Below are 25,095 nucleotides of genomic sequence, written 5' to 3'. Positions count from 1 at the left end.
CGATCTAAAAGGTAGCTAGCAAATGTGAAACAGATTAAAATGACAAGAGTTGACAGCTGTATGAGTTCACCATTTACACAACATATGCTGCAACCTTTTGTAATTTTAATAGTTTCTTTCATATTGGCTGGCTTCCAACAATAGCTGAATTTGCAAAGCTAGCGAGCACCAATTCAGTTTCAGTGGTGTTTGTTATAATCTTTGCTACCCGGGTTAATTCAATTAAATAAATAAATAAAAGACAATGGTAGAAGAGAGTGTAGTTCTGTTCAGTTTGGAATTCAGTTTATCGCTAACCTTATCACAGGGACTTTGAAGCACTAACTTACATCATCTGCATGCTGATCTCGGAAAAAGTTGACGATAGCAAAGATTCCATCTTTGACGAGGCCACATAAATGGAATAGGTACTAGCTAGCTTAATAGTTAATATTTGCGCGCTAGCTCTGCATATTCAGCTAGTGTGTGTGCGCGATTGACTGGATTAACCTCACGTCAGTTACGTTCATTGAGTGCCTTTCAGACAGTGGCTACGACCCCTCTGTTACCTTGCCAGTGGATCAAACAATTGTGAGGAAAAGGGTGGGGGGGTCGCAATCTTTTGAAACTTAAAAACGCGCTATTGTCTATAATCAGCACAATTGCTTTCATTGCGTATTATTAATATTATTTAAATTACATAGTTATGTTTAAGTGATATATTGGGGGGGACAAATCATATTTTTCCCAGGATGGGGGGGTCGTGTTCCCCCCGTCCCCCCCGGGATTTCCGCCCCTGGTTAAGAGAACACGTGAATGTGATCAAATTTTGATTATATTCAAACTTTGGGTGATTAGGCTACCTAGACCTTATGAATCCAAAATTATTGTCTGGAATTAATCAACACAATAGCAGTTGTGTAAAGGAAGTACTTAAGTAAAAATACTTTGAAGTACTATTTAAGTAGTTTTTTGGGGGTATCTGTACTTTACTATTTACATTTTTGTCAACTTTTACTTTTACTCCACTACATTCCTAAAGAAAAGAATGTACTTTTTACTCCATACATTTCCCTGACACCCAAAAGTACTCATTACATTTTGAATGCTTAGCAGGACAGGAAAATGGTCCAATTCACGTACTTATCAAGAGAACATCCCTGCTCATCCTCTTCCTCTGATTTGGCTGACTCACTAAACACACTAAATTATGTCTGAGTGTTGGAGTGTGACCCTGACTATCCTTAAATTAAAATAATTAAAAAAGAAAATCTTGCAGTCTGGTTTACCTGATATAAGCAATTTGAAATGGTTTCTACTTTTACTTTTGATACTTAAGTATATTTTTTAAATTACATTTACTTTTGATACTTAAGTATTTTAAAAATCAAATACTTTTAGACTTTTACTCAAGTAGTATTTCACTGGGTGACTTTCACTTTTACTTGAGTCATTTTCTGTTAAGGTATCTTTACTTTTACTCAAGTATGACAATTGTTTACTTTTTCCAACACTGCACAGTGATGACATTCTGCGTGAGTAACTGTTTAATTATCGATGCAATTGCCTACATGTAACCGATGTGAAATGGCTAGTTAGTTAGCGGTGGTGCGCGCTAATAGCGTTTCAATCGGTGACGTCACTCGCTCTGAGACTTGAAGTAGGGTTTCCCCTTGCAAGGGCCGCGGTTTTTTTGGCGCGATGGGTAACGATGCTTCGTGGGTGTCAGTTGTTGATGTTGGGTCCCTGGTTCGAGCCCAGGTTGGGGCGAAGAGAGGGACGGAACCTACACTGTTACATACACAATGCAACCCTGCATAAAGCAAGCTCAGTTCTGCTGACTAATCGCAGTTGTCGTAAAAAAAAAATGTATGACCTGATTAGAACTGGTCCCATTATAGCCCATATAAAACTGTTTTAAATTACAGCTGATTTCTTACTTCGTCATACCCTAGCACTAGGGTCTGGAGTTTTTCCTGGTTAGCTTTGCCTACCAGATCAGGATAAACTTTGGGCCCCAGGGAAACACTCTTGTGGTGTCACCTTTGAAATCACCTCACAATGTTACAAATGAAGAATTATAAACTGGGTGTTTAAAGCCCTGAATGTTGATTGGCTGACAGCCATGGTGTATACCATGGGTATACAAAATATTTATTTTTACTGCTCTAATTACATTTGTAACCAGTTTATAATAGCAATAAGGCACCTCTGAGGTTTGTGGTATATGGCCAACACAGCTAAGAACTGCCCTTAGCTGTGGTATATTGGCTATATGCCATACCCCCGTGTGCCTTATTGCTTAAATATATATGGTCTGTGTGTATCTCAAAATGTTGAACTAGTATTGCAACATTTTTAAATGGTATCTCGGAAATTCTAGATATTATCGACTTCAGTAAATATAAACTAGTCCCATCATTTATCTTTTTTTCCATTATGCGTAGAAGCATTGTGGACTGAAAATTGCATTACTCAAGTACCAAGTTAGTAGCTCATTTTTCATTGTTCAATGAGTTCAATGAGACGTCAACTACAACTCCCAGAATTCAACAGCAACGCAGTAGGTGTATCCGGTGTCTTAAACTCATTTTACTTCCTCCCAGACATAACGACACGGGCAGCCCGAGAAAGAAAACGTAGCTAACTTTTAAAAGCAGCAATCGACAAGAGCTTTTCGGACAGTTTCATATTTTACAACAAAATCGGGGCATGTTGTTCGACGTGACTGAATATTGAAAAATCCGCGAAAAGAAAAGACTGAAACGCGTTGGCCGCTCAAGAAAGTTTGTGCGAGGGCCTGTAAACAACATGTCGTCCGCCTCACAGGCATCCTCTAGGCGGCAATGGTGCTATCTCTGCGATCTGCCCAAGATGCCCTGGGCCATGCTCTGGGAATTCAGCGAAGCTGTTTGCCGGGGATGCGTGAACTACGACGGGGCAGACAGAATCGAGCATCTAATTGAGACGGCCAGGCAGTTGAAGAGCAGCCACGGTGTTTTGGACGGAAGGTCCCCAGGCCCTCAGCAAGGCAAACCCAGCTCAGGTGGGCCAATGGAAGGAGGGAGGCAGCACGCAGAGCGTTTAGACAGGGTTAGGGGAGAGTATGGAGTTTCCCCCCGCCTCCCCAATGGTCTGCACAGAGCTGAGGATGTGAGTATGTCAGAAGGGAGCAGGCAGAGCCCCAACACCAGACGGGCTATGGCTGGGGCCATACCTGCTCTACATGGGACCATACCTCATGCTTTGATAGCCCAGGGGTTAGTGGGGCCCCCTCACGGCTTGTTGGCCCCCGTTTTAGGCACCAGGGCTGGGGTCCAACAGATGGCAGGCTCCTCTGGCCCTATAATGGGTGATGTTAGTAGGCGTCAGGTAGTGTCAGCCATGTCGCTGGGAGCTGGCGCCTCTGCTCTGGTGGGTCTGGAAGCAGGCTGGAGGAATGGGGAGGTCATGGCTGAGCTAGCGGAGAGCGCCAGGAGCCGGGCAGAGGGCTGGCCCAACCGCCCCAAAGTGGTACGAGAAGTCCTGGTGACCCTCTGTGGCTGTGCCCCCTTCAGCGTGCGCTTCAGGAAAGACCACAACTTGGTGGGGCGCATCCTCGCTTTCGAAGCCGGGGCTGGGCCCGAGTTTGAGCTTAAGGTGTTTGTGGAGTACCCCAGCGGCTCTGGAATAGTGTTCTCTGGCATCACGGAGCTGGTCAGGCAGATGTTCCGTGACTCTAACAAAGACGCAGGCAAAGCAGTGAACTCTGGGCTGCGCTATGTGGAATACGAGAGGCGGCAGGGCGCTGGGGACTGGCGTGCACTCACTGAGCTCCTGAGTGATGGCGTGCGTTCATTTAAGGAGCCACCGATGCCTGAGGTTCTTCCACAGTTGTACGCAGATGGCGGCATGCCAATGGCGCCTGCCGTTCGCTCTGCACCTCCGAAGGGCGCTGCACGGCGACGCAAAGCATCCCCTGGCTCAGAAAACGGAGAGAGTGAAGGAAGGCCCATGGGGGATCACCCAGCCAGGGACCCCTGGCCTCGAGGTGCCTATCCAGGCATGGAGCCCCTGGGCTCAGGCATGCCCAACCCCCAGGACGGCCCACCCCGCTCCCACAGCCAGCCCTCACCCATCTCAGCGCTCATGGGAGTGGCCGACAGCCTGAGCTCCAACCAGATGTCCCGAGATGGCCCCGGCATGTCGTCGGCCCACTCCTCCGCATCTGGCCGCCCAACCAGTGGCAGTCCCTCCTCAGCCTCCGCCGCAGTCTCCCAGGCAGTTATGGGCCAAGGTGCCCAAGGGGGGCCAAGCACCACCAGCGTCGGGGAGTCTGGAAGCGGCACTCCAAGCGCCCTGCTCTGCTGCACCCTTTGCCGAGAGCGTCTGGAGGACACTCATTTTGTCCAGTGTCCATCTGTCCCGCACCACAAGTTCTGCTTCCCATGCACGCGCGGCTCCATCCGCAGCCAGGGCCCCGGAGGAGAGGTGTACTGCCCCAGCGGCGAGCGCTGCCCTCTGGCTGGATCCACCGTGCCCTGGGCCTTCATGCAGGGAGAGATCTCCACCATCCTTGCCGGAGACGGAGACGTGACGGTAAAGAAGGAGAACGACCCCTGACCCCGAAGTCCTATTGAGGTGAGAGGCTGATGACATCACTCTTTATATTTTTCCATAGATCTATTAGAGTAGTGATTCTGTTGCTAATAAAGATTGTAATTGTCCTCTTTCTCCACAGCAGGTCAAACAACACTTTAAAAGCACTTCTCTGATCTATCTCACCCGGAAGGTTCATCACATGTGCCTCACAACTGAATAACCACGCAAGCCAGGAGGCAACAGAACAACCTTCTAAACAAGTTAGGAGGGCACCAGAACCATCGCTCCAAGAGGGGGGCCACAAGTCTTTTCTGGGCTGGGCTGGGTTCATCTGCAGGGGTTAGTAGTAACAGTTTAAACGAGAAAATCTGGCACACATTATTCTTCATGTCCAACACAGCAGCAGAGGCTATTCAAGAGGCCTTGTTTTAAAAGCCCAGGATTGAAAGCACAGGTCTGCTCTTCAATATGACAATCTCTCAGCGTTTCAGATGTTTCTATATATTATATTTAAAAATATATATATTTAGTTGCATACTGTCATACAAGTGAATGATACTGATATTGAAAGTCCATGGGTGGCCAGAATCATGCAATTATTTGGACAGGAAAAATATAATTGTGAAAAAATAAATGGCAAAACCAGTAGGTCCTTAAAAAAGCCATGGTTTTAACATTTTATTAACACCTACAATGTCTCTCCTATGTACGCTCCTTTATTACATATATTGTATGTCAAAAATGTGAATTTACTTTCAACGACTATGTAATTTCTACTTTTGATACAATACACATTTATATGTATGAGTTTATAGTGGTAAGAAGACCAAAGACTGCTTTGTGCGCTGTAATTTTATTGTATCTATGTATGCTGTACTTGCTGATAACCTCTGGCATCAGTCACTCTGTTTCATCTACCACAGAAGTAAGCTGGTTGTTTGTCTATTGACTTTTCCTGAAATCCTCCCAAATATATGTACGGTTAGATAATTAGCAACACATGCTTCAATGGTTAGCCCACGTACTCAAATGTGATCGAATGGGGTCAACTCTAATAAATTACAGAATATTCATTGCTCTTGTTTTTTTTCTTGCTCCCTTTTTGGTGGTGCAATTGCAGTTCTACCAACTTGTGATAGAAATTATACGCTTTGTTTACATTTATTGCTGAAAATGGTTCTGTATTTACAGCGAATTCAGAAAGTATTCAGACCATTTGACTTTTTCCAAATGTTAAGTTACAGCCTTATTCTAAAATGGATGAAATAGTTCATTTCCTTCAATACCCCTTTATGACAAAGCAAAAACAGTTTTTTAGAAGTATTTATTTTTTACATAATTATTCAGTCCCCCAACTCAGTACTTTGTTGAAGCACCTTTGGCAGCGATTACAGCCTTGAGTCTTCTTGGGTATGACACTACAAGCTTAGCACACCTGTATTTGGGGAGCTTCTGCCATTCTTTGCAGATCCTCTCAAGCTCAGGTTGGATGGGGAGCATCGCTACACAGCTGTTTTCAGGTCTCCAGAGATGTTAGATCTGGTTCAAGTCTGGGCTCTGGCTGGGCCACTCAAGGACATTGAGACTTGTCCCAAAACCACTCCTGCGTTTTCTTGGCTGTGTGCTTAGGGTCGTTGTCCTGTTGGAAAGTAAACCGTCGACCCAGTCTGAGGTTCTGAGCTCTCTGGAGCAGGTTTTCATGAAGGATGTGGCTCAGTAGAAGAGATGTGGCTCAGTTGGTAGAGCATGGTGTTTGCAACGCCAGGGTTGTGGGTTCGATTCCCACGGGGGACCAGTACAGGGGGGGAAAAAATGTATGAAATGTATGCATTCACTACTGTAAGTCGCTCTTCATAAGAGCATCTGCTAAATTACTAAAATGAAATGAAAATGAAGGATCTTTCCCTCCAACCTCACTAGTCTCCCAGTACCTGCCCCTAAAAAAAACATCCCCACAGCATGCTGCCACCACCATGCTTCACCGTGGGGATGGTGCCAGGTTTCCTCCAGACGTGACGCTTGGCATTTAGGCCAAAGAGTTCAATCTTGGTTTCATCAGACCAGAGAATCTTGATTCTCAAGGTCGGTGCCTTTTGGCAAACTCCAAGCGGGCTGTCATGTGCCTTTTACTGAGAAGTGGCATCCATCTGGCAACTCTACCATAAAGGCCTGATTGGTGGAATGCTGCAGAGATGGTTGTCCTTCTGGAAGGTTCTCCCATGTCCACAGAGGAACTCTGGAGCTCTGTCAGTGACCATCAGGTTCTTGGTCACCTCCCTGACCAAGGTCCTTCTCCCCCAATTGCTCAGTTTGGCCAGATCTAGGAAGAGTCATGGTGGCGACTTTATATACAGGTGTGTGCCTTTCCAAATCATGTCCAATCAATTGAATTTACCACAGGTGGACTCCAATCAAGTTGTAGAAACATCAAGGATGATCAATAGAAAGATGCACATGAGCTCAATTTCAAGTCTCATAAAAGGGTCTGAATACTTTAGTAAATAAGTATGTTTTTTATTAAGACATTTTCACAAAAAAAGTTTTAGCTTTGTCATTATGGGGTGTGTAGATTAATGAGGGGGTAAAAAGTATTTTATCCATTTTAGTATAAGGCTGTAATGTAACAAAATGGAGAAAAAGTCAAGGGGTCTGAATCTTTCCCAAATGCACATTCCAGGAGCAATGCAGCAATTCTCAATTTATTTAGTCTACAAAAAAAAAGTACACACAGCTTTGATCTAATAGATTGGCACCCTTGCACTTTACAATGGAGTGCAATGGAGCAGACTGTTCTGTTTCAAAACGTATTGAATGGCTTTGTACCCTGTAAGCACCTGCAACTTACCACAGGTGAAAAATTACACCGTAAACAAGAATCTCCTGCCTTCAACCAAATGAATTGGAATTCTGAATACTTTTGTCCACGCCATTTGACTTTGTAGTGAACAATCTTAATTTCAGATTTTTTTGGGGGATCCAGTGCAGTTCTTAAATACATGGGTGAACAAAAAGTTTAGATGTCAACTTATTTTTCAAGAAATGAAAGTGAATCGTGCAAGGGTGCCAATCTATTACAACACAACTATACTTTGAAATATGTTTGTCTTCAACACATTGCTAACATGACTCTTTCCACCTATATGACTCAGCAGTTTAGAACTTTCAAATGATACCACAGTAAACCATGTCTACCTGTAAACAAATCACTTGCATTTGAGGAGGGAAATAGGGTAAAAAGTGTCAAGACACCTTCAATAAAATGTAAAAAGAGCTCTCATTTATATGCCTTGTATGCATAGACTGGTATCAAGCATCACAACCAATTTCTATTAGAATAAACCTCACCCATAGATTATGTACTGTATATTGCAATAATATTTTCACAAACAAAAAGCCTGAAAAATATTGATTTAGATCATTAGGACCATGTTTATATTCCATTGACAAATATCCAGTGATAATGGTCAACTATCAATGCTTTACATTGGAGTCACCCAGTAAACACTCGTAAGGCACTTCTCCATCCAATGGTCTAGCCCCTCAAAAAGGGCTTCCGGTGTCCCGGAGGGCCTCTTGTGCCCCCTTTAGTGTCTCCCTCTTCACACACTTCCAGTAATTTGTGATGCCACGCTGGGGCTGCACCTGGGGAAATACAGACATCACATAATAAACGTTAAAAAGGTACAATATGCAAAAATCACTTTGCTAACATTCTAATAGTTTGCTTAATTCTAATAGTTTGCCGACAAAACAAGCAGTCATTGTTTAGATAATTCATTGTACCATCTAAAATAACAAGTATTTTTTCCATAAACAAAAATATTGTATTTTCAGCTGTTTGAAGCTAGTATACAAAACCGAAAGGAAAAGACAAAAAAACTAAACTTAACGGGGAGCATAGAAATAGTACACATAAAACAGATACCACTTCCTAGACTTGCTTTCAATGAGAATGACAGAACTGAAATGTCTGTGAATTTGGTCGGGTCGCCCAAAGTTACATATTGCAGCTTTAATAAACCTCCCAGAGTGGCTGCATGACCTGATCACCAGGGCCCTATCCTATCAGATAGGATTAAAAGCATAAAAATAGACCGGGAGTCCCCATTCAAGACTGATTCATCCGTTCTATTCATTGTATTTCTATGCATTTAATCCTATCCAATAGGCAAAATCCAGATAACTTTTGACAAACTGAACCCAGGACTAAACAACTTTACTGCACGTGTTATTTAAAAACAATCTCTGCTCCTTTTCCCCCTCCATAATTTTTTTTTTGGACGACATGATCGACATCCAAATAGTGATTTAATATTCCTTTCTCAGGTGGGGAGTTACAAGCAGCTATTAACTCCCCCCCCCTGTAATTTAGGGTAGGCCTCTGATATGACAGCATATCTAGGACGATTACATCATTGCAAACAACGTTTTAGTCTGTATTAGGCTCAAATAGATTACATGAATTGATAGGGGAGTTAAAACAGACAGCATAAAACCACACCCATGTGTTCTAAAATAATACATGCAGGAAATATTCAAAAGCACAGGTGAAATAAATGTCAAATATATTATTTTAGTTCAGAAATGTGAGGCAGATTGTAAACCATGTTGCGGGTTTTCATAAAGGTGAGTAGCCTAAAGTGAGGAACGTGAAGGAATGGGGAGGGATAAGCACCGGGCTGCATGATCAGGTCATGCAGCCTCAGCCTAAACTTTATTTGTATAGCACAATTCATACAGAGACCGCAACTCACATCACAGTGATTATTAACGTCAATTGGAGAATTGCATGAAAGTTAGAGTTAAGCGTGGATCTCAAGACCAAATAATGCCCTAAAGGACTGCTTCAACTGATAGATAAATGCCCCCAGTACCTTCAAGCCGCGCAGTACTCGGTCTTCCATCACTCCGATAAACTCCTTGTGGCTCAGACAGTTATCGCCGTCCAGGTCAAAGATCTTGAACACAGTGTCCAGCACGTTCTCAGAGAGGTCGTGCCCTGTGGCAATCTTCACAGCTCGCCTAAATTGGACTGCAGAGAATGCAAGGGGAATAAACTATCAGGGATAATGTACTTGGCTAACAGGGCAGTCAGCAGTTGCTACGTCTATTATTGGACTAATAAATTCATTATGATACGTATCCATGGAAGAATATAACTTAGAAATGTCTCATGAGCTTAGTTCCACTGTCGTACCCCATCAGAAGCCAAAATAAGCTTGCTTTACGCCAATGTTTGTAAACAAAGTAAATGTAAATAAACACAATATAGCCTCAAAACATGGTTAAAATGTTGATATCATGGATGGTCAGTCCTTCTGGATATAAATTTGAGTGTGGTTACATTTCTCCAGCAGCTTCCCTCAGCTTTTTACTGAAACAGGGGCAGGGAGTGCGCTTTGTTACTGTTTCAACTGCTGAATGCTGCTTTAAAGTGAATTGACTGTGTAACATCAGAATATTTCTGACAAAATGTCCTTCCTACAAAAAACAATATAGAATAAGAAAATTACCAATTCCGATAGGTCGGTTGGCTTCACTTATCATTTTCACGGAGAAGGCAAAGTCCTCCAGGTTGTTGGTGAAGAGGCAGAACGCTTTGAACTCATCAAATGTGATGCTCTACAAGAGAAGAGGGACAAATGTCCAAGTCGTACATTGATAAGTCACCCCTTGAGAGCCCCCCAAAATGTGTTATATTTCACAACTTCTTAGACCTGAAGGTACATTGACATGACTGCATATTATCCCAATCCGAATATTTTGACATTTCATCCTTCCTTCAATAAAAAGTGACCCCCATATCTGAATTTGTTGGATTGGGGAAAACAATTGGGTGGCAATTGGCAACCTCGCTTTCACCTATTACAACCCTTACTAATCTGTGATGACCTCAAGGAAACGAGGGTGGATTACTGTCCTTTTTACCTGGCCCGCGGGGATCCTCTTCCTCATGTTCTCCCAGTAGGCCTCGTTGGCTTCCTCGTTGGTGTAGTGCAGCAGCCACTCTGCAAAGTCCTCCCGCCGCATGGTGTCCATACCCTTGGAGAACTGCAGGAACTCCATCTCTTGCACCTCCGCCTGCAGGTCCTCCATGAACCTAGAGGAGAAATCCAGAGTAAAGACACTGAACATGACTAGGTCAGTTCTGGGCCTGTATTCAAAAAGTGTCTAAGAGTAGGAGCGCTGATCTAGGATCAGGTTCCCCCTGTCCATGTAACCATATTCATTATGATCTAACAGGCAACAATGATCCTAGATCAACACTCCTACTCTGAAGTCTATTCATACAGTGTCTATACGGAGTAACGAAAACATGATTTTACTAGGATTAGGGACACCTACAAAGAAAAGGTTGGGAGTAGCTATACCGTTTAACACCAATGATACTACATGGTAACCCACAGATATTTTACCTGCAAAATCCCTTGTACTGAAGCTTGTTTTCACCATTCCTGCCAAAGAAGAAGGCCTGCAGTGTAGTGTTCACATCATCCCCCTCTGCGACTGGTTTCTGTTTAGATGACATCAAGTTTCAACACTTCCTGCCTTTGTTATTACTGCAAGCCCCATCACGCTTGAAATACAAGTAAACAATAATTTTTCTAGCCCGTACACAACGGTTTACATTATCGTATAATGACAGTTGGCCAGCCTTAGTGCTTTCAATAGGCATTTCCCCAAAGGACATTCAATGTCATCTATATAAAGTATTCTAAAAAAAAGTGTTTCCAAAAGTCACATGAATAAGGAGGAGATTTCCGCCTTAAAAATAAAAGTTCAGTGTTGACTCACCATGTCTGTGGCACCTTCCTTAGGCACCGTCTCTTTTCTTTTCCCAATGATTTTCTTGAGCTTCATCATAAAATAAAGCAGCAACAATAATTCCTTGCATTATAATAATGCAGATAAAACAGAAGATTAAGCTAAAAACATTACTTGTGAGAGCATTTCTTAGCTAGCTTACATGTTCTCAGAATGCGGGAAACTACTAATTCAGTTAAACTCACTAATAACACATACATACCTCTTACTCATCTGAATTATCCAAGAAATGTCAGCAATAACAGAGAACATTTCATTAGTCAAAAGGTTATCAACTACCCACAATGCCTCACTCTAATATTATAACTGGAAACAGTATGAAACAGCAAACAGTGTGTGTTTGAGATCGACTACAAAGCGGTTGGACCCCACAGAATCACTAATCTACAAATCACCTTGCATCCCAATTACTAATTATTATGTGATCAAGATTAGATATCCTTTGCCTTGCTTTGCTCACACTGATCCCCTCAAACACACTAAATCCATGCTGCTCCTCTCTACTTTGTCAGGTGTGGAACTCATCTTCTAAAACAAACCATAATCTAACTGGAGGTGCTTAACACCTTTTAGACGTGCAGTGGGTTTTAGGAACACAACAGTGGTCTAACTCTAACCCTTGTGGTTCCCAGCCTCTGTTCAAAATTAGGGAATCAACTTTTCACTGGTTTAGTACAAAATTGTATAGTCACAGGCATTTTTGTAGCCATGTATGCATACTGTATTGTGCTAAAGCCAACTAGCAAATACAGTATGTTTCCAAGCTAGTTTCTGTGCCTTGTAAAATGTGATGCCTCAGACTGAGAATGAATAGGCCAATGTTTTGACAGATGGAACCAATTGAGGTGGGAGAAACTAGTGCAGAGGAACAAATATGTGGCACAGACTTAAGGTACTGGCCATACAGTACCTCTGCGTTAGCATCAAGTGTCCATAGTACTCATTCATTGTAGGAGCGTGTATGTCAAAACCTCCAATTAGGTAATGTCCATGTAAGGGCCGGCAATATTTTGAAGTGTGGATACTTTATATAGATATACAATACATGAGACTGAATACTAAAAATACAATTCCATCAATTCCTTGAGAAGCATAAAATAAAACATTAAAAGGGGCAATCTGTGATTGCTACATCCATTTTTTAAATATAAAATTAATGATATGTAGCTATTGATTCTTGAATATAACTTATAAATTCCTCATGAGCTTAGTTCAAATGTCTAAACCCATCAGAACCCAAAATATAAGCTTGATTTACTCCATTGTTTATAAACAATGCAATTGTAAAATAACACTGTATAGCTTAAAAACATAGTTAAAACTATTATTTTGATCTCATGGATGGTTAGTCGTTGCATCCATAGTCCTGTCTATGAATTTGAGAGTGGTTACATTTCTCGAGTACCACCCCAAAGCGGTTTACCCAAAACTGTGGAGTGGTACCCGTTTGCTGTTGTTTGAACTGCAGATTGGCCCTTTAAGGAACATTTTATAACATAGATTATAAAACATACCTTGAGAAACTCCTTTCTGTCCACATGCTCATTGCCATCAATATCAAGCATTTTGAAAGCTATATGAAATCCTGTGTGTGGCTCTGAAATAACAATGCATTTTCTGTTAGAAAATAACGTCACTAGGTGCTGCTTGTACAGAACAAAGCAGCGACAAGATGAGCGGTTAGTTTTCAATTGCTGTCCACGCCACAAGGTTAACAGCAGGGTCTCCTGAAATAATGATTCAAGCACAACATTGTTGGTGACTGGGCAACATTTTGAATGAGGAAGTTAAGTCGCCAAAACACTATCACATGGGCAGTGTGTTCAGTAAGTACGAAAACAGCAACAAAAAACTATCATCAATGGAAAATGAGTGTTCTATTGGACCGTTTGAAGATGTCCTTTTTCGTTTTGTGCCAACTGATACCACCCAGGTTCAGTCAATGTGTTAAAGTAACAGGCTACACAATGTACTATCCTAAACAGGACAGATACCATAATCTAATGTACAATGTCAATAACTGAAGTTAATGTGCAGACAACTGCAGGTCCTGAGAATATCACAGGCAACGGACAGTCGGCAATCCATAAGGAGCCAGCTCCTGTACAAAAATATTGCGACAATTATGGTTGCGCTGGTCCGACAAGGCATGGTTGTGCCGTGCGTGCAGAAAAGTATATGAGAGCTCACTAATGTGGCACTGCCTGGTCACGTCTTTAGGCTACAGCTGCACTAAACCAGGGTCCTGTTCATTAGGCAAAACTCAACAGAAGAAAGTGTTCCAAAACTGAGTGAAACAAGGTGGTACTATATGTACTTGTGTAACAGTGTTGCTTCAGTCCCTCTCCTTGCCCCAACCTGGGCTCGAACCAGGGACCCTCTAAACACATCGACAACTGTCACCCATTTGTTGTGTCTCCACTATATGTACTGACATGTACCTGATAGATGCGTGCGCAAGAGCGCGCACACGTACACACACACACACACACACACGTTAATGCATGTAAATTATAAAGAAGGAATGGAGTAAAAAGAAACAAAAGACAACTATTGTAAAATACTGTGTCCATAATATGTATAAGCTGGAAGTAGAGGCCTAAGCGTTGTTGCTCACTAGCTCTCTCCAATTAGGGGAGGTAGAGTTTGAAAGTAATAAAGAAGAAAGATACAAGTACCAGTCAAAACTTTGGACACACCTACTCAGTCAAGGGTTTTTCTATATTTTGAAGGAGTTCCCACATATGCTGAGCACTGCTTTTCCTTCACTCTGTGGTCCCAACTCATCCCAAACCATCTCAAATTGGGTTGAGGTCGGGTTATTGTGGAAGCCAGGTCATCTGATGCAGCACAAATAGCCCTTACACAGCCTGGAGGTGTGTTGGGTCATTGCCCTATTGAAAAACAAATTATCATCGCACTAAGCGCAAACCAGATGGGATGGCGTATCGCTGCAGAATGCTGTGGTAGCCATGCTGGTTAAGTGTGCCTTGAATTTTAAATAAATCACAGTGTCACCAGCAAAGCCCCGCCACACCTCCACCTTCATGCTTCATGGTGTGAAGCACAAATGCGGAAATCATCCATTCACCTACTCTTGTCTGAGTCCAAATGTGAGATTATTGGTTCCAACCTCCGTGTCTTTGTGAGACAAAAAGGACAGACTTCTACTGGTCGAATGTCCATTGCTCCTGTTTCTTTACCCAAGCAAGTCTCTTCTTCTTATTGGTGTCCTTCAGTAGTGTTTTCCTTACACCTCTGAACAGTTGATGTTGAGATGTGTATGTTACTTAAACGCTATGAAGCATTTATTTGGGCTGCAATCCGAGGTGCAGTTAATTTGTTAACTTATCCTTTGCAGCAGAGGTAACTCTGGGTCTTCCTTTCCTGTGGCGGTCCTCATGAGAGCCAGTTTCATCATAGCGCTTGATAGTTTTTGCGACTGCACTTGAAGAAACTTTTAAAGTTCTTGAAATTTTACAGATTGACTGACCTTCATGTCTTAAAGTAATGGGCTGTCGTTTCTCTTTGCTTATTTGAGTTTATTGCCATAATATGGACTTGGTCTTTTACCAAATAGGGATAACTTCTGTATTCCACCCCTACCTTGTCACAACACAACTGATTGGCTCAAACGCATTAAGGAAATAAATTCCACAAATTAACTTTTAACATGGCACAGCTGTTAATTGAAATGCATTCCAGGTGAAGCTGGTTGAGAGAATGCCAAGAGTGTGCAAAGCTGTCATCAAAGGGTGGCTACTTTGAAGAATCTCAAATAAAAAATATTTTATAACACTTTTTTGGTTACTACATGATTCCATGTGTTGTTTCATAGTTTTGATGTCTTCACTATTATTCTACAAGAAAATAGTAAAAATAAATAAAAACCCTTGAATGAGTAGATCTCCCTCTCTCCCCCTCTCTCTCTCCCTCCCTCCCTCCCTCCCTCCCTCTCTCCCTCCTTAGAAATATCCTTGTTTTTGAAAGAAAAGCCAAAAAATTCCATTAAAATAACATCAAATTGATCAGAAATACAGTGCAGACATTGTCAACTAGTCTAAAGGCCAGTTTTATTGCTTCTTTAAATCAGAACAACAGTTTTCAGCTGTGCTAACAATTGCAAAAGGGTTTTCTAATGATCAATTAGCCTTTTAAAATGATAGACTTGGATTAGCTAACACAACGTGCCATTGGAACACAGGAGTGATGGTTGCTGATAATGGGCCTATGTAGATATTCCATAAAAAAATATATACATCTGCCGTTTCCAGCTACAATAGTAATTTACAACATTAACAATGTCTACACTGTATTTCTGATCAATTTGATGTTATTTTAACTTGACAAAAAAAAAATTGGCTTTTCATTCAAAAACAACACTCCTAATCCACACGACCCAGATGAAGTAAAATGTGTTGTGTAAGAATTAGAGGATGCCGGTTCCAAATGCATGTCATTGAAAGGGAGGGCTGTTTCCGCTGTATGTCATTCTGGGTCTATAACTTACTGGTCAGAATAGTCAACAGGAACAGGTACTCTGTGTAGGATATCAGACCTGCAAGACAAAACATGCTTCTCCATCACACAAACATTTCAGTGAGTGTTCATTTATCCTGTTTAGATTGACACTCCCACAGTGATCAAATACATATTTTCTGCCTGAAGTATAACTATCCAGCATCTTTTTACATTGATGAAGCACACAGCACCAGTGAGGCTGTTTGACCATAGCATGAAAACGTACCATCGTCTCCGAAGTTTCTGAACAGACTGTTACCTGCCTGAACCCGTGAGGCAGCATCCAGCATCTTATCCACCTCCTGCAAGTATCATAAATTATACAAGGAGAAACAACCAATAGTCTTCTCTTGCTGTAATGCTCCTGTTGATGGCATTGCACGAATGGACTAAAATCCAAAACACATTATGACAATGAGTTAACCCGATCCCAACACTCACCTTTTTGGTTAGAGCTTTCTTTGGTAATTTACCTAATAGCAGATGAAAGGAAAATAATGTAAAGTGCTGTTCTTGCCTGGAACAAAATTTAATACACTTACAGAGGGAGCTTGTGTAGCCATATGCCAATCAATTCAATTCATTACATCATGAAGTATTCCCTTTTCTAACAGCTAGGCCATTTTACAACATGGACACTATCATCTGATACTACTGTACTTACGGTCGACATTCTCCAACATGATTGAAAAGAGGAAATCCCTTGGTGTCATGTAGAGTTCCTTATTGTACGTCATGGAAGCAAACTGGTTAAAGCACATCCGTCTGGCAGACAGCTGGAACACTGGAAGCAACTATAATATGGAAGGAAGCATTAGCACTAAAAGAAGGACAAGGTCTAAAATACAAGGGCAGTGCAAAGCTGAAAATTGGATAAGGTAATGGCTATAGAAGAATTGTCAGTACTCCTGACCAACTATTGTGGCACATTGCATGACTGTCTGTCATTTGTCTAACAGCAATTAGTTAATACATTTTACTTGCTTCAGCTATCAATTTATCAAGGCTACTGATTGCACAATTTCCCCTAAAATAGAAAACATAGGTCTAACAACTGGATTGAATACGTTCTTGTGCACTGCTCGGTGTGGTGATGTAAGGGATGCCGATTTAGTAAGAACTGTCTACCTACTATGGATATACAGTGGGGTCCCAAATGATTGACACCCTTGACAAAGATGAGCAAAAATGACTATAAAATAAATAATCCACGTCCTGAGCTATATTGTATGCTCCAAAAAAATAGGGAAATTATATTATTTTATACTAATAAAATTGCTCAGAGAAAAGGTAATTTTTTTCCCCCATCAAAAAGGTAGGGGTCAGCGTCAACGAGCAGCGACGTCATCTGGTCATCCAAAAACAAGGAAGACATTGGATGACTATAAAAAATGTGATGAAAAAAATAATTAATAATAATAATCCACCTCAGCAACAATTATTTGAATAATTCAATGGATGTTTTGTGCACAAAGTTGATGACTAAAGTGTCTTATTAGGAATGTTCAAATCTGATTTCTGTATGTGACCGTCTATGGAAATTGTTTCTGGGCCGGGGGTCAGTTAAACTGCAATACCGAAGCAAATATGTAGGAGAAGTCAAACCAGTGCTTCTAGACCGGAACCCTGGCCCCTTGGTTTGTGCAGAGTTGGTGATAGCTAACTTACAGAAGTCAAGAGAGGACATATGAATAAAATAAATCCCTCGTTATGTCGAGATCACAACTTATTTATCTCATGATCACTACATAACAAAAGTTGTTTAATCGTGATCACGAGAACATTTTGTCGAGATGAGATGAATCCAAAGTACCACGTATTATCCATTCATTTGTCCAGATGCACGAGAACCACCTCATCAAGGAACCCTGTGACTGCTTTGATTGCAATGCGCTCGCTCACAAGATTCGTCAAGTTAGTGGCATTGTTGCTCGCATGCGATTGGCTGTGGTCTTGGGGGTGCCACAGAGCCTAGGAGAAAAAGAGCTGGCTTACAGGTGTCGTAAAGTGCTTAAATTCCCCACAAGCTCTTAGCTCAAGGTAACAGGCAATTTGGCTTCCTAACATTCTAACTTATAAACTGATACTGAGCTCCAAAACGCAAATGGAAGCATGATGTTAGCATCTAAGGTACCATCCCTTAGTTTCTTTTTATTGATCGCTACGCTATACGCTGATCCAACATGGGCTCTGCCGCCTCAGCCATACTTTTAATCTATCATCAATATGTCCACTCCTATATATAGAGTTTATCGTGATGTCAACAAAACAACTTTTGTTATGTCTTGATCATGAAATAAATAAATTGTGATCAACATGAGATAAATGTTTTATTTATATGTCCTCTCTGGACTTTCATACTAACTAGCTAGTCTCCCTCAGCATATCTGGCTAATTTAAGCTATTGTGTGTCAGTCGGAGTTATTTAGTGAATGGGAAAGCTAACATGCTGACTAGATCGTGCATTCGCGCATGTTGATTTTGTCCATCCACCCCAGACACGATCAGGACACGTAGGTTGAAATATCAAAACAAACTCTGAAGAAACTATATTACAATTATGTTAATCATTTGGGGACAAGTCGAAAAGCATTAAACATTCATGGGAATTTAGCTAGCTTGCTTGCTGTTAGCACTATTTGTCCTGCGATAAACATTGGGTTGTTATTTTACCTGAAATGCACAAGGTCCTCTACTGCGACAATTCATCCACAGATAAAAGGGTAAATCGAGTTTGTTTCTAGTTATATCTCCTCCTTCAGGCTTCTTCTTCTATGGACTTTATATGGCGGTTGGCAACCAACTTTAAGGTGCATTACCACCACCAACTGGGCTGGAGTGTGGACCTCAATCACCCACATGGGAATATGTTCCTAAAAACCAATGAGGAGATGGGAGAGGCAGGACTTTCAGCTAGTCAAGCGTCACAAATAGAACCAAGTTATATCTTAGCGCCTGGCTATGCAGACGCTCGTTGACACGCGCAAGTTGTTTGGATGCAATGATTGAATAACATGTATGTGTACATTCATTTTGTAACGCAAGCGGTGTGGTCACCATGTAAGGATGTTGATCACAGGAAGTTGGTGGCACCTTAATTGGGGAGGATGGGCTCGTGGTAATGGCTAGAGCGTGTTTGATGCCATTCTATTCGCTCCATTCCAGCCATTATTATAACCCATCCTCCCCTCAGCAGCCTCAACTGATGTTGATATAAGTCACGATAACAGGAAAAGTGTTTATTTCCAGTGAGTGCATTTGATTGGTTTCGTTTCTGTAGCTAGCTTGGCTGGCTGGCTAGCTAGCTGAAACCAAAGAGATAAGAGAACCTTTTTCTGACTGAAGCACACATCTTCTGACAGTGACACAGTGCCCTCCTGTGGACTGAAGCTGAACTTTACTACAACATATTTAACCTTGTTAAAAATGAGAAATTTAGTGGTAGAACTGAATAAATTAAATGAATCATAGAGGTCTTATAACCTATTCTCTACTTGGCTCGTGTTTGTTATCCCTTTATAGGCTATGTAACTTTCGGCTAAGCCCCCAATGTCTTAAGAGGTGGTGCAATTTCTTTTTTTTACCCCAAAAGTAGTGGGAAGGAATGGTGGGGTGTGTTGGGGATAGTGGTATATATAAGCAATAAGTCCTGAGGGGGTGTGGTATAGGACCAATCTACTACAGCCCTTAGCTGTGGTATATTGGCCATATATCATAGTAGCCTTATTGCTATTATAAACTGGTTACCAACGTAACTAGAGCAGTAAAAATACTTGTGGTATACGGTCTGATATACCACGGCTGTCAGCCGATTGGGGCTAGTTCACTAGCTAGCTTGTCGTTCAGTAGCATTTTGGGCAGATTGCTTGAGTTTGAAGTGAAGGGAGTACAGGGCTTAGCATATCTCTCGAGGAGGCTAAAACGAGATTGTCTTGGAAAAGTTGAATATTTTCAAAAGGAGTCAGGTAATTGGTTAAGGGAGGATTGAGGGAAAGAGAGAGGAGGTTGAAAAGACTGAGGGGGGCAGAGTATGGGTTAGAATCTGTTGAAGCTAGCAATAACAAGGGAGAGGGTATGTAGAGGACGATTGGTGTCAAGTTCAAACAGAGTAAGCCAGATGCCATTTTGAGTTCTGGAGGCGAAATGGAAGGGGTAGAAGGTGTTGTGAGGAGCTCGGAGCCTTGCATTGCATTGATGGACATGGTTGTGATAAAGATACGTTTGGTCCAGAGGGAGTGTGATTTTTGAAGAGGGCCTTTTGGCTGATCCATGGATGGTTTCAGGTTGGGTGGAAAAGATGGTGGGTGCTGTTGAGTCGGTGAAGGTAACCCGAAGCAGACTTGTGATGTTTGTGTTTCTTCCGATCAGAGGGAGCAGGCACTCCATGCGACGCAACTTGAGGAATGACCTGTATCTTGCTTTGCACTTAGGTACAGGGCACCATTGAAGGGAGTGATTTCTGGGGTAGCGTTAAGTATGGAGGTGGAGCAATTTAAGTTTCCTGGTGTTTGTCACGCCTGCCATATGGTGTAAAGTAGATCCGGTGGGGAGTGTGGTGAAACAGAGGTGACAGTCTGTTCTTTTGAGCTTTGATTCAGAGTCTTTACCTGACAAAGTAATGTTAGGATATACAGTTGAAGTCGGAAGTTTACATACACTTCAGTTGAAGTCAATAAAACTCGTTTTCAACCACTCCACAAAACTATAGTTTTGGCAAGTCGGTTAGGACATCTACTTTGTGTATGACAAGTAATTTTTCGAACAATTGTTTACAGACAGATTATTTCACTGTATCACAATTCCAGTGGGTCAGAAGTTTACATACACTAAATTAACTGTGCCTTTAAACAGCTTGGAAAATTCCAGAAAATGTCATGGTTTTAGAAGCTTCTGATAGGCTAATTGACATTTGAGTCAATTGGAGGAGTGCCTGTGGATGTATTTTGAGGCCTACCTTCAAACTCAGTGCCTCTCTGCTTGACATCATGGGAAAATCCTATATCGACATAACCTGAAAAGTCGCTCAGCAAGGAAGAAGCCATTGCTCCAAAACCGCCATAAAAAAAAGCCAGACTACAGTTTGCAACTGCACATGGGGACAAAGATTGTACTTTTTGGAGAAATGTCCTCTGGTCTGATGAAACAAAAATAGAACTGCTTTGCCATAATGACCATCGTTATGTTAGGAGGAAAATGGGGGAGGCTTGCAAGCCGAAGAACACCATCCCAACCGTGAAGCACGGGGGTGGCAGCATCATGTTGTGGGGATGCTTTGCTGCAGGAGGGACTGGTGCACTTCACAAAATAGATGGCATCATGAGGATGGAAAATGATGTGGATATATTGAAGCAACATCTCAAGACATCAGTCAGGAAGTTAAGTTAAAGCTTGGTCGCAAATGGGTCTTCTAAACGGACAATGACCCCGAGCATACTTCCACAGTTGTAGCAAAATGGCTTAAGGACAACAAAGTCAAGGTATTGGAGTGGCCATCACAAAGCCCTGAAATCCTATAGAAAATGTGGGGGCATAACTGAAAAAGCGTGTGCGAGCTTGGAGGCCAACAAACCTGACTCAGTTACACCAGCTCTGTCAGGAGGAATGGGACAAAATTCACCCAACTTATTGTGGGAAGCTTGTGGAAGGCTACCCGAAACATTTGACCCAAGTTAAACAATTTCAAGGCAATGCTACCAAATACTAATTGAGTGTATGTATACTTCTGACCCACTGGGAATGTGATTAAAGAAATAAAAGCTAAAATAAATCATCATCTCTACTATTATTCTGACATTTCACATTCTTAAAATAAAGTGGTGATCCTAACTGACATAAGACAGGGAATTTTTACTAGGATTAAATGTCAGGAATTGTGAAAAACAGTTTAAATGTATTTGGCTAAGGTGTATGTAAACTTCCTACTTCAACTGTAGGAGTGATGCTGTTAGAGATTCTGTGACGAATACACTAGTGTTATAGGCGTCATGTGCATGTCACAGCAGTGTGTAGGAGGGAGATTCCAAGATGTGGGAAGTGTGTAGGAGGACATGGGACAGAGGAATGTGTATTTCCGGTGAAGAAAAGCTGTGTGTGTCAACTGTAGGGGTGCCCACATTGCTGGGGATTGGAGGTGTCCAGTGCGAGAGAGACAGGTTGAGGTGGCCAGGGTCAGAGAAGTGCAGAAGATGTCGTATGGTGAGGCAGTGATGAAAGGAGGAGGGTGGCTCAATGGTGAGGGATTCTGAGAGGATCCCTGTGAATAGTAAATGAGTGAAATTTTAGTAAGGTTGTCCTCTAAGTGTTCATAGCAATGTTTATCAACTGTACAGCAGAGATGGAACATAAGTCACAGAAAATAGATGCATTGGCAGTTGCAGAGAAGTACTTGGAGGTAGTAGATTTGACTTCAGAAGAGTTACAGGGTGTGTTGAATGGTAGTGTCCTGTCCTCTCCTCTCAGGTCATTGGCTTGGGGTAGGATCAGATAGGGTTAAAGTAGTGGAATAAGGTGGTGGGTTTTAATGAGTATAAGGTTAGTTGGTAGGGTAATTAAAAATACATTTTTATTTTTCCCATTTCCCCTTTTGTATCACAAAGTGTAATGGATTTATACTATATTTCAGTTGGTGGTGGTAATGCAACATATTGGATGCCAACCGCCGGTAAACTCCACCGAATAAGTAGTCGTAGTTTCTAGCTACCTACCATATTTGTACGCAGCCTTAAATAGGCTACTTGCAGGGTTGGGTAGGTTACTCTCTAAATGTAATGTGTTACAGTTACCTGTCCAAAATTGTAATCAGTAATGTAACTTTTGGATTACCCAAACTCAGTAACATAATTTGATTACATTCCATTACTTTTACATTACTTTCCCCTTAAGAGGCATTAGAAGACGACAAAAATGTATGTTACCAATTGAATTACATCTATTGCAGGATAAATCAATATTAATGTTTACACTAAATAGCTCTACTGACAAGTGCTATTTACATGTGAAAATGAATGCCATATGCTGCATTTGCTATAGGCCTATTGTTTACCTTTTTGTTGGTGACACTTTTTTTTAAGGGGGTGGATCAGCTTTAATATTGCAGATAGATTGCAGCTTCCATCAATGTAATTGTCTACATCATTTCCAATCCCCCATATATTTTGTGGGGTAAATATATACACATTTTTTTGCACACACACACAAACCTTTTAAAAATATATTTTCCTTTATTATTCCCCGCAAACCCTACCATCCCTCCCTTAATTGGAGTAAACGAATAAACAATAACACTTAGGCTTCTACTTCCAGATTATACATACTATATACATTTTACGTACACATTGTATTTTACAATAGTTATATTTTGCTTGTTTTTAGTCCTGGCCTTCCACTATTTCTGATGTCCATCCAGTTTGATTTCTATTTGCAACTGTGCTATTTCACAAAAGTTCTGATATCTTGATAATATGCAGCTGTTTAAAGGGCAAATCCTCAGATGAAACAATAACAAAACGGTTGCCCGCCTCTGTTTCAATGGAGATGGATGTAGCAACTACAAATTGTCCTTTTAAGTCTATCAAAAGTGTGCCAGTTTGAGCACGTGTCCATTAGGCCTATGGATTTGTTGTATTTATTTATCAGAATTAATTAGACTGAGCAATAAAACACCCACTTGTTTTCCATAGGCTAGGTTCCGCACTATGCAGCTGTTGTAAGAGGACATTTTTAACTGGCTTCAACTGATAGACAGTTTAAGCTTCTTGAATTAAACCATTATTGGGTTCAACAGCCATGCACAACAACCTCAATCCGTAAGGCGCAACTAGCTAATGACAGCGCAGCAGTATGATTCACGTCAATGCGCTATGTAGATCAATAATAAGTGATATCCGTATCGCCGTAGGCTACACCACTGCTGCCATCCTTCTCTCCATTTATTCGAGTTGGATCATCTTTGGATGCCGACATTAGTCGAACCATTGGAAGACATAGTTTGAACGGTTTTGTAATCCATTACATGTAATCCGTTACTTGTGAACTCTAATATTCAGATTACATGTAATCCGTTACTCCTCAACCCTGACTAACGTTACTTGTTTACTTTAGCCCTATATAGGACTCCGCGAATCGTCCTATGTAGAGCTGTTTACTTGTGTACTGTAATATTCAGTTGTGATAATGGTAGACGAGTGTGGCGAACAAATAGTGATTCACCAGGCACTGACAGGTAGCGAACCATCAAGAAAATGTCAAACATAGTGGCTGACTAGCTAACTTTAGCTAGCTAACATAGATATCCATCCAGTTAACGTTAGTTACTGCTGCGCCAAATATACGTTACCTTTTCCTCCTCGGCATGAACGGTGAAGGGAAAAAACCTCTTGCTCTGTTCATAGTGATAAAATATCAGTCCGCTTCCAACGAGAGACCCCAAAATGCCAGGTCCCAAGGCACGATGGAGCGCCCTGTACGACCAAGGTCTCCTCAAAAAGTTTCTCAAAACTCCAGCAGCCCTTCCCCAGCTAGCCATTTTCCATAAACTGTCACACCCACTGGTCAGGTTCCAACATTCTTAATAATTTTCTTCTTCTTCGATGAGGTTTAACGGCGTCTGACATCCAATATGTTGCATTACCGCCACCTACTAGACTGAAGTACAACTCCCTTATACCTCGCTTGAAAAAAATCAAAAAAGACCCAACCATTCTAACGCCACACTTTTTATACAATAAAAATCATACCACCCTACTCGACTATTTAAATCTATTTAGAATTACCTCAGGCCAACAACCCGAAAGGATGGGACATCACCACTTAACACACCCTGTAACTCTTCTGATGTCAAGTCTCTCACACCCAAATACCTCTCTGCAGCTACCACCACAACCTCAATTTTCTGCAACTTACGTTCCATCCCTGCAGTACAGTTGATAACCTTTGCTATAAATGCTAAAAATCCAATCTTACTGAAACATATATGTACTGGTAGAGATCTACTACTCACACCACTCCTCTCAGGATCCCTCCCGCTTGACCCATCTTCCTTTACTTTCTTCACTGCATCAACATATGACAACTTCTGCACTACTCTAACCCTGGAAACCTCAACCTGCCTCTCTCGCACATTTCTGATCCTCAGCCCCATCGGCACCCCTACAATTAACACATAACACTACTTTCCCCAATGCTACACAT

At 41.6% G+C, this 25,095-nt stretch overlaps 2 protein-coding genes across 4 annotated transcripts; one reads left to right on the top strand and one right to left on the bottom strand.

The window, feature by feature from the left end:
• The first annotated feature begins 2,563 nt into the window (after positions 1-2,563).
• On the top strand, positions 2,564-5,633 carry i2bp1 (Interferon regulatory factor 2-binding protein 1). Of its 2 annotated transcripts, none has more exons than XM_014197565.3 (2): positions 2,564-4,599; positions 4,703-5,633. In XM_014197565.3, the coding sequence occupies exon 1, from the start codon at positions 2,791-2,793 to the stop codon at positions 4,579-4,581; it is 1,791 nt and encodes a 596-aa protein (XP_014053040.1). In that variant the 5' UTR covers positions 2,564-2,790; the 3' UTR covers positions 4,582-4,599; positions 4,703-5,633. The 2 variants fall into 2 exon arrangements, with proteins under 2 accessions (XP_014053040.1, NP_001167071.1); NM_001173600.1 differs by having other exon boundaries at positions 2,592-4,599; positions 4,700-5,633.
• Positions 5,634-7,965: 2,332 nt separating this feature from the next.
• LOC106603652 (calcium uptake protein 2, mitochondrial) lies at positions 7,966-24,480 on the bottom strand. Of its 2 annotated transcripts, XM_082974697.1 has the most exons (13): positions 24,242-24,420; positions 18,580-22,159; positions 16,571-16,700; positions 16,348-16,379; positions 16,133-16,208; positions 15,896-15,943; positions 12,900-12,982; positions 11,356-11,415; positions 10,977-11,074; positions 10,489-10,660; positions 10,074-10,182; positions 9,435-9,592; positions 7,966-8,202 (listed from the first exon to the last, which is right to left on the bottom strand). In XM_082974697.1, the coding sequence occupies exons 2-13, from the start codon at positions 18,613-18,615 to the stop codon at positions 8,101-8,103; spliced, it is 1,104 nt and encodes a 367-aa protein (XP_082830823.1). In that variant the 5' UTR covers positions 18,616-22,159; positions 24,242-24,420; the 3' UTR covers positions 7,966-8,100. The 2 variants fall into 2 exon arrangements, with proteins under 2 accessions (XP_082830823.1, XP_045573209.1); XM_045717253.2 differs by lacking the exon at positions 18,580-22,159 and having other exon boundaries at positions 24,242-24,480.
• Positions 24,481-25,095: the final 615 nt, after the last annotated feature.

The sequence above is a fragment of the Salmo salar genome, chromosome 04 (assembly GCF_965601325.2).
Source record: "Salmo salar chromosome 04, fSalSal1, whole genome shotgun sequence".
Classification (NCBI taxonomy): domain Eukaryota; kingdom Metazoa; phylum Chordata; class Actinopteri; order Salmoniformes; family Salmonidae; genus Salmo; species Salmo salar.
The sequence above is the reverse complement of the archived record's forward strand: the minus strand, read 5'-3'. Positions and strand labels throughout refer to the sequence as shown.

Excerpts from the sequence above, each read along its gene's own strand:
- i2bp1 (XM_014197565.3), top strand. The coding sequence starts at position 2,791 with ATGTCGTCCGCCTCACAGGCATCCTCTAGGCGGCAATGGTGCTATCTC.
- LOC106603652 (XM_045717253.2), bottom strand. The coding sequence starts at position 24,430 with ATGGCTAGCTGGGGAAGGGCTGCTGGAGTTTTGAGAAACTTTTTGAGG. Across the intron at positions 16,701-24,241 it reads TTCATGCCGAGGAGGAAAAG|TTGCTTCCAGTGTTCCAGCT; the intron begins GTAACGTATATT and ends TCCATATTATAG. Across the intron at positions 8,203-9,434 it reads GAGTACTGCGCGGCTTGAAG|GTGCAGCCCCAGCGTGGCAT; the intron begins GTACTGGGGGCA and ends GTATTTCCCCAG.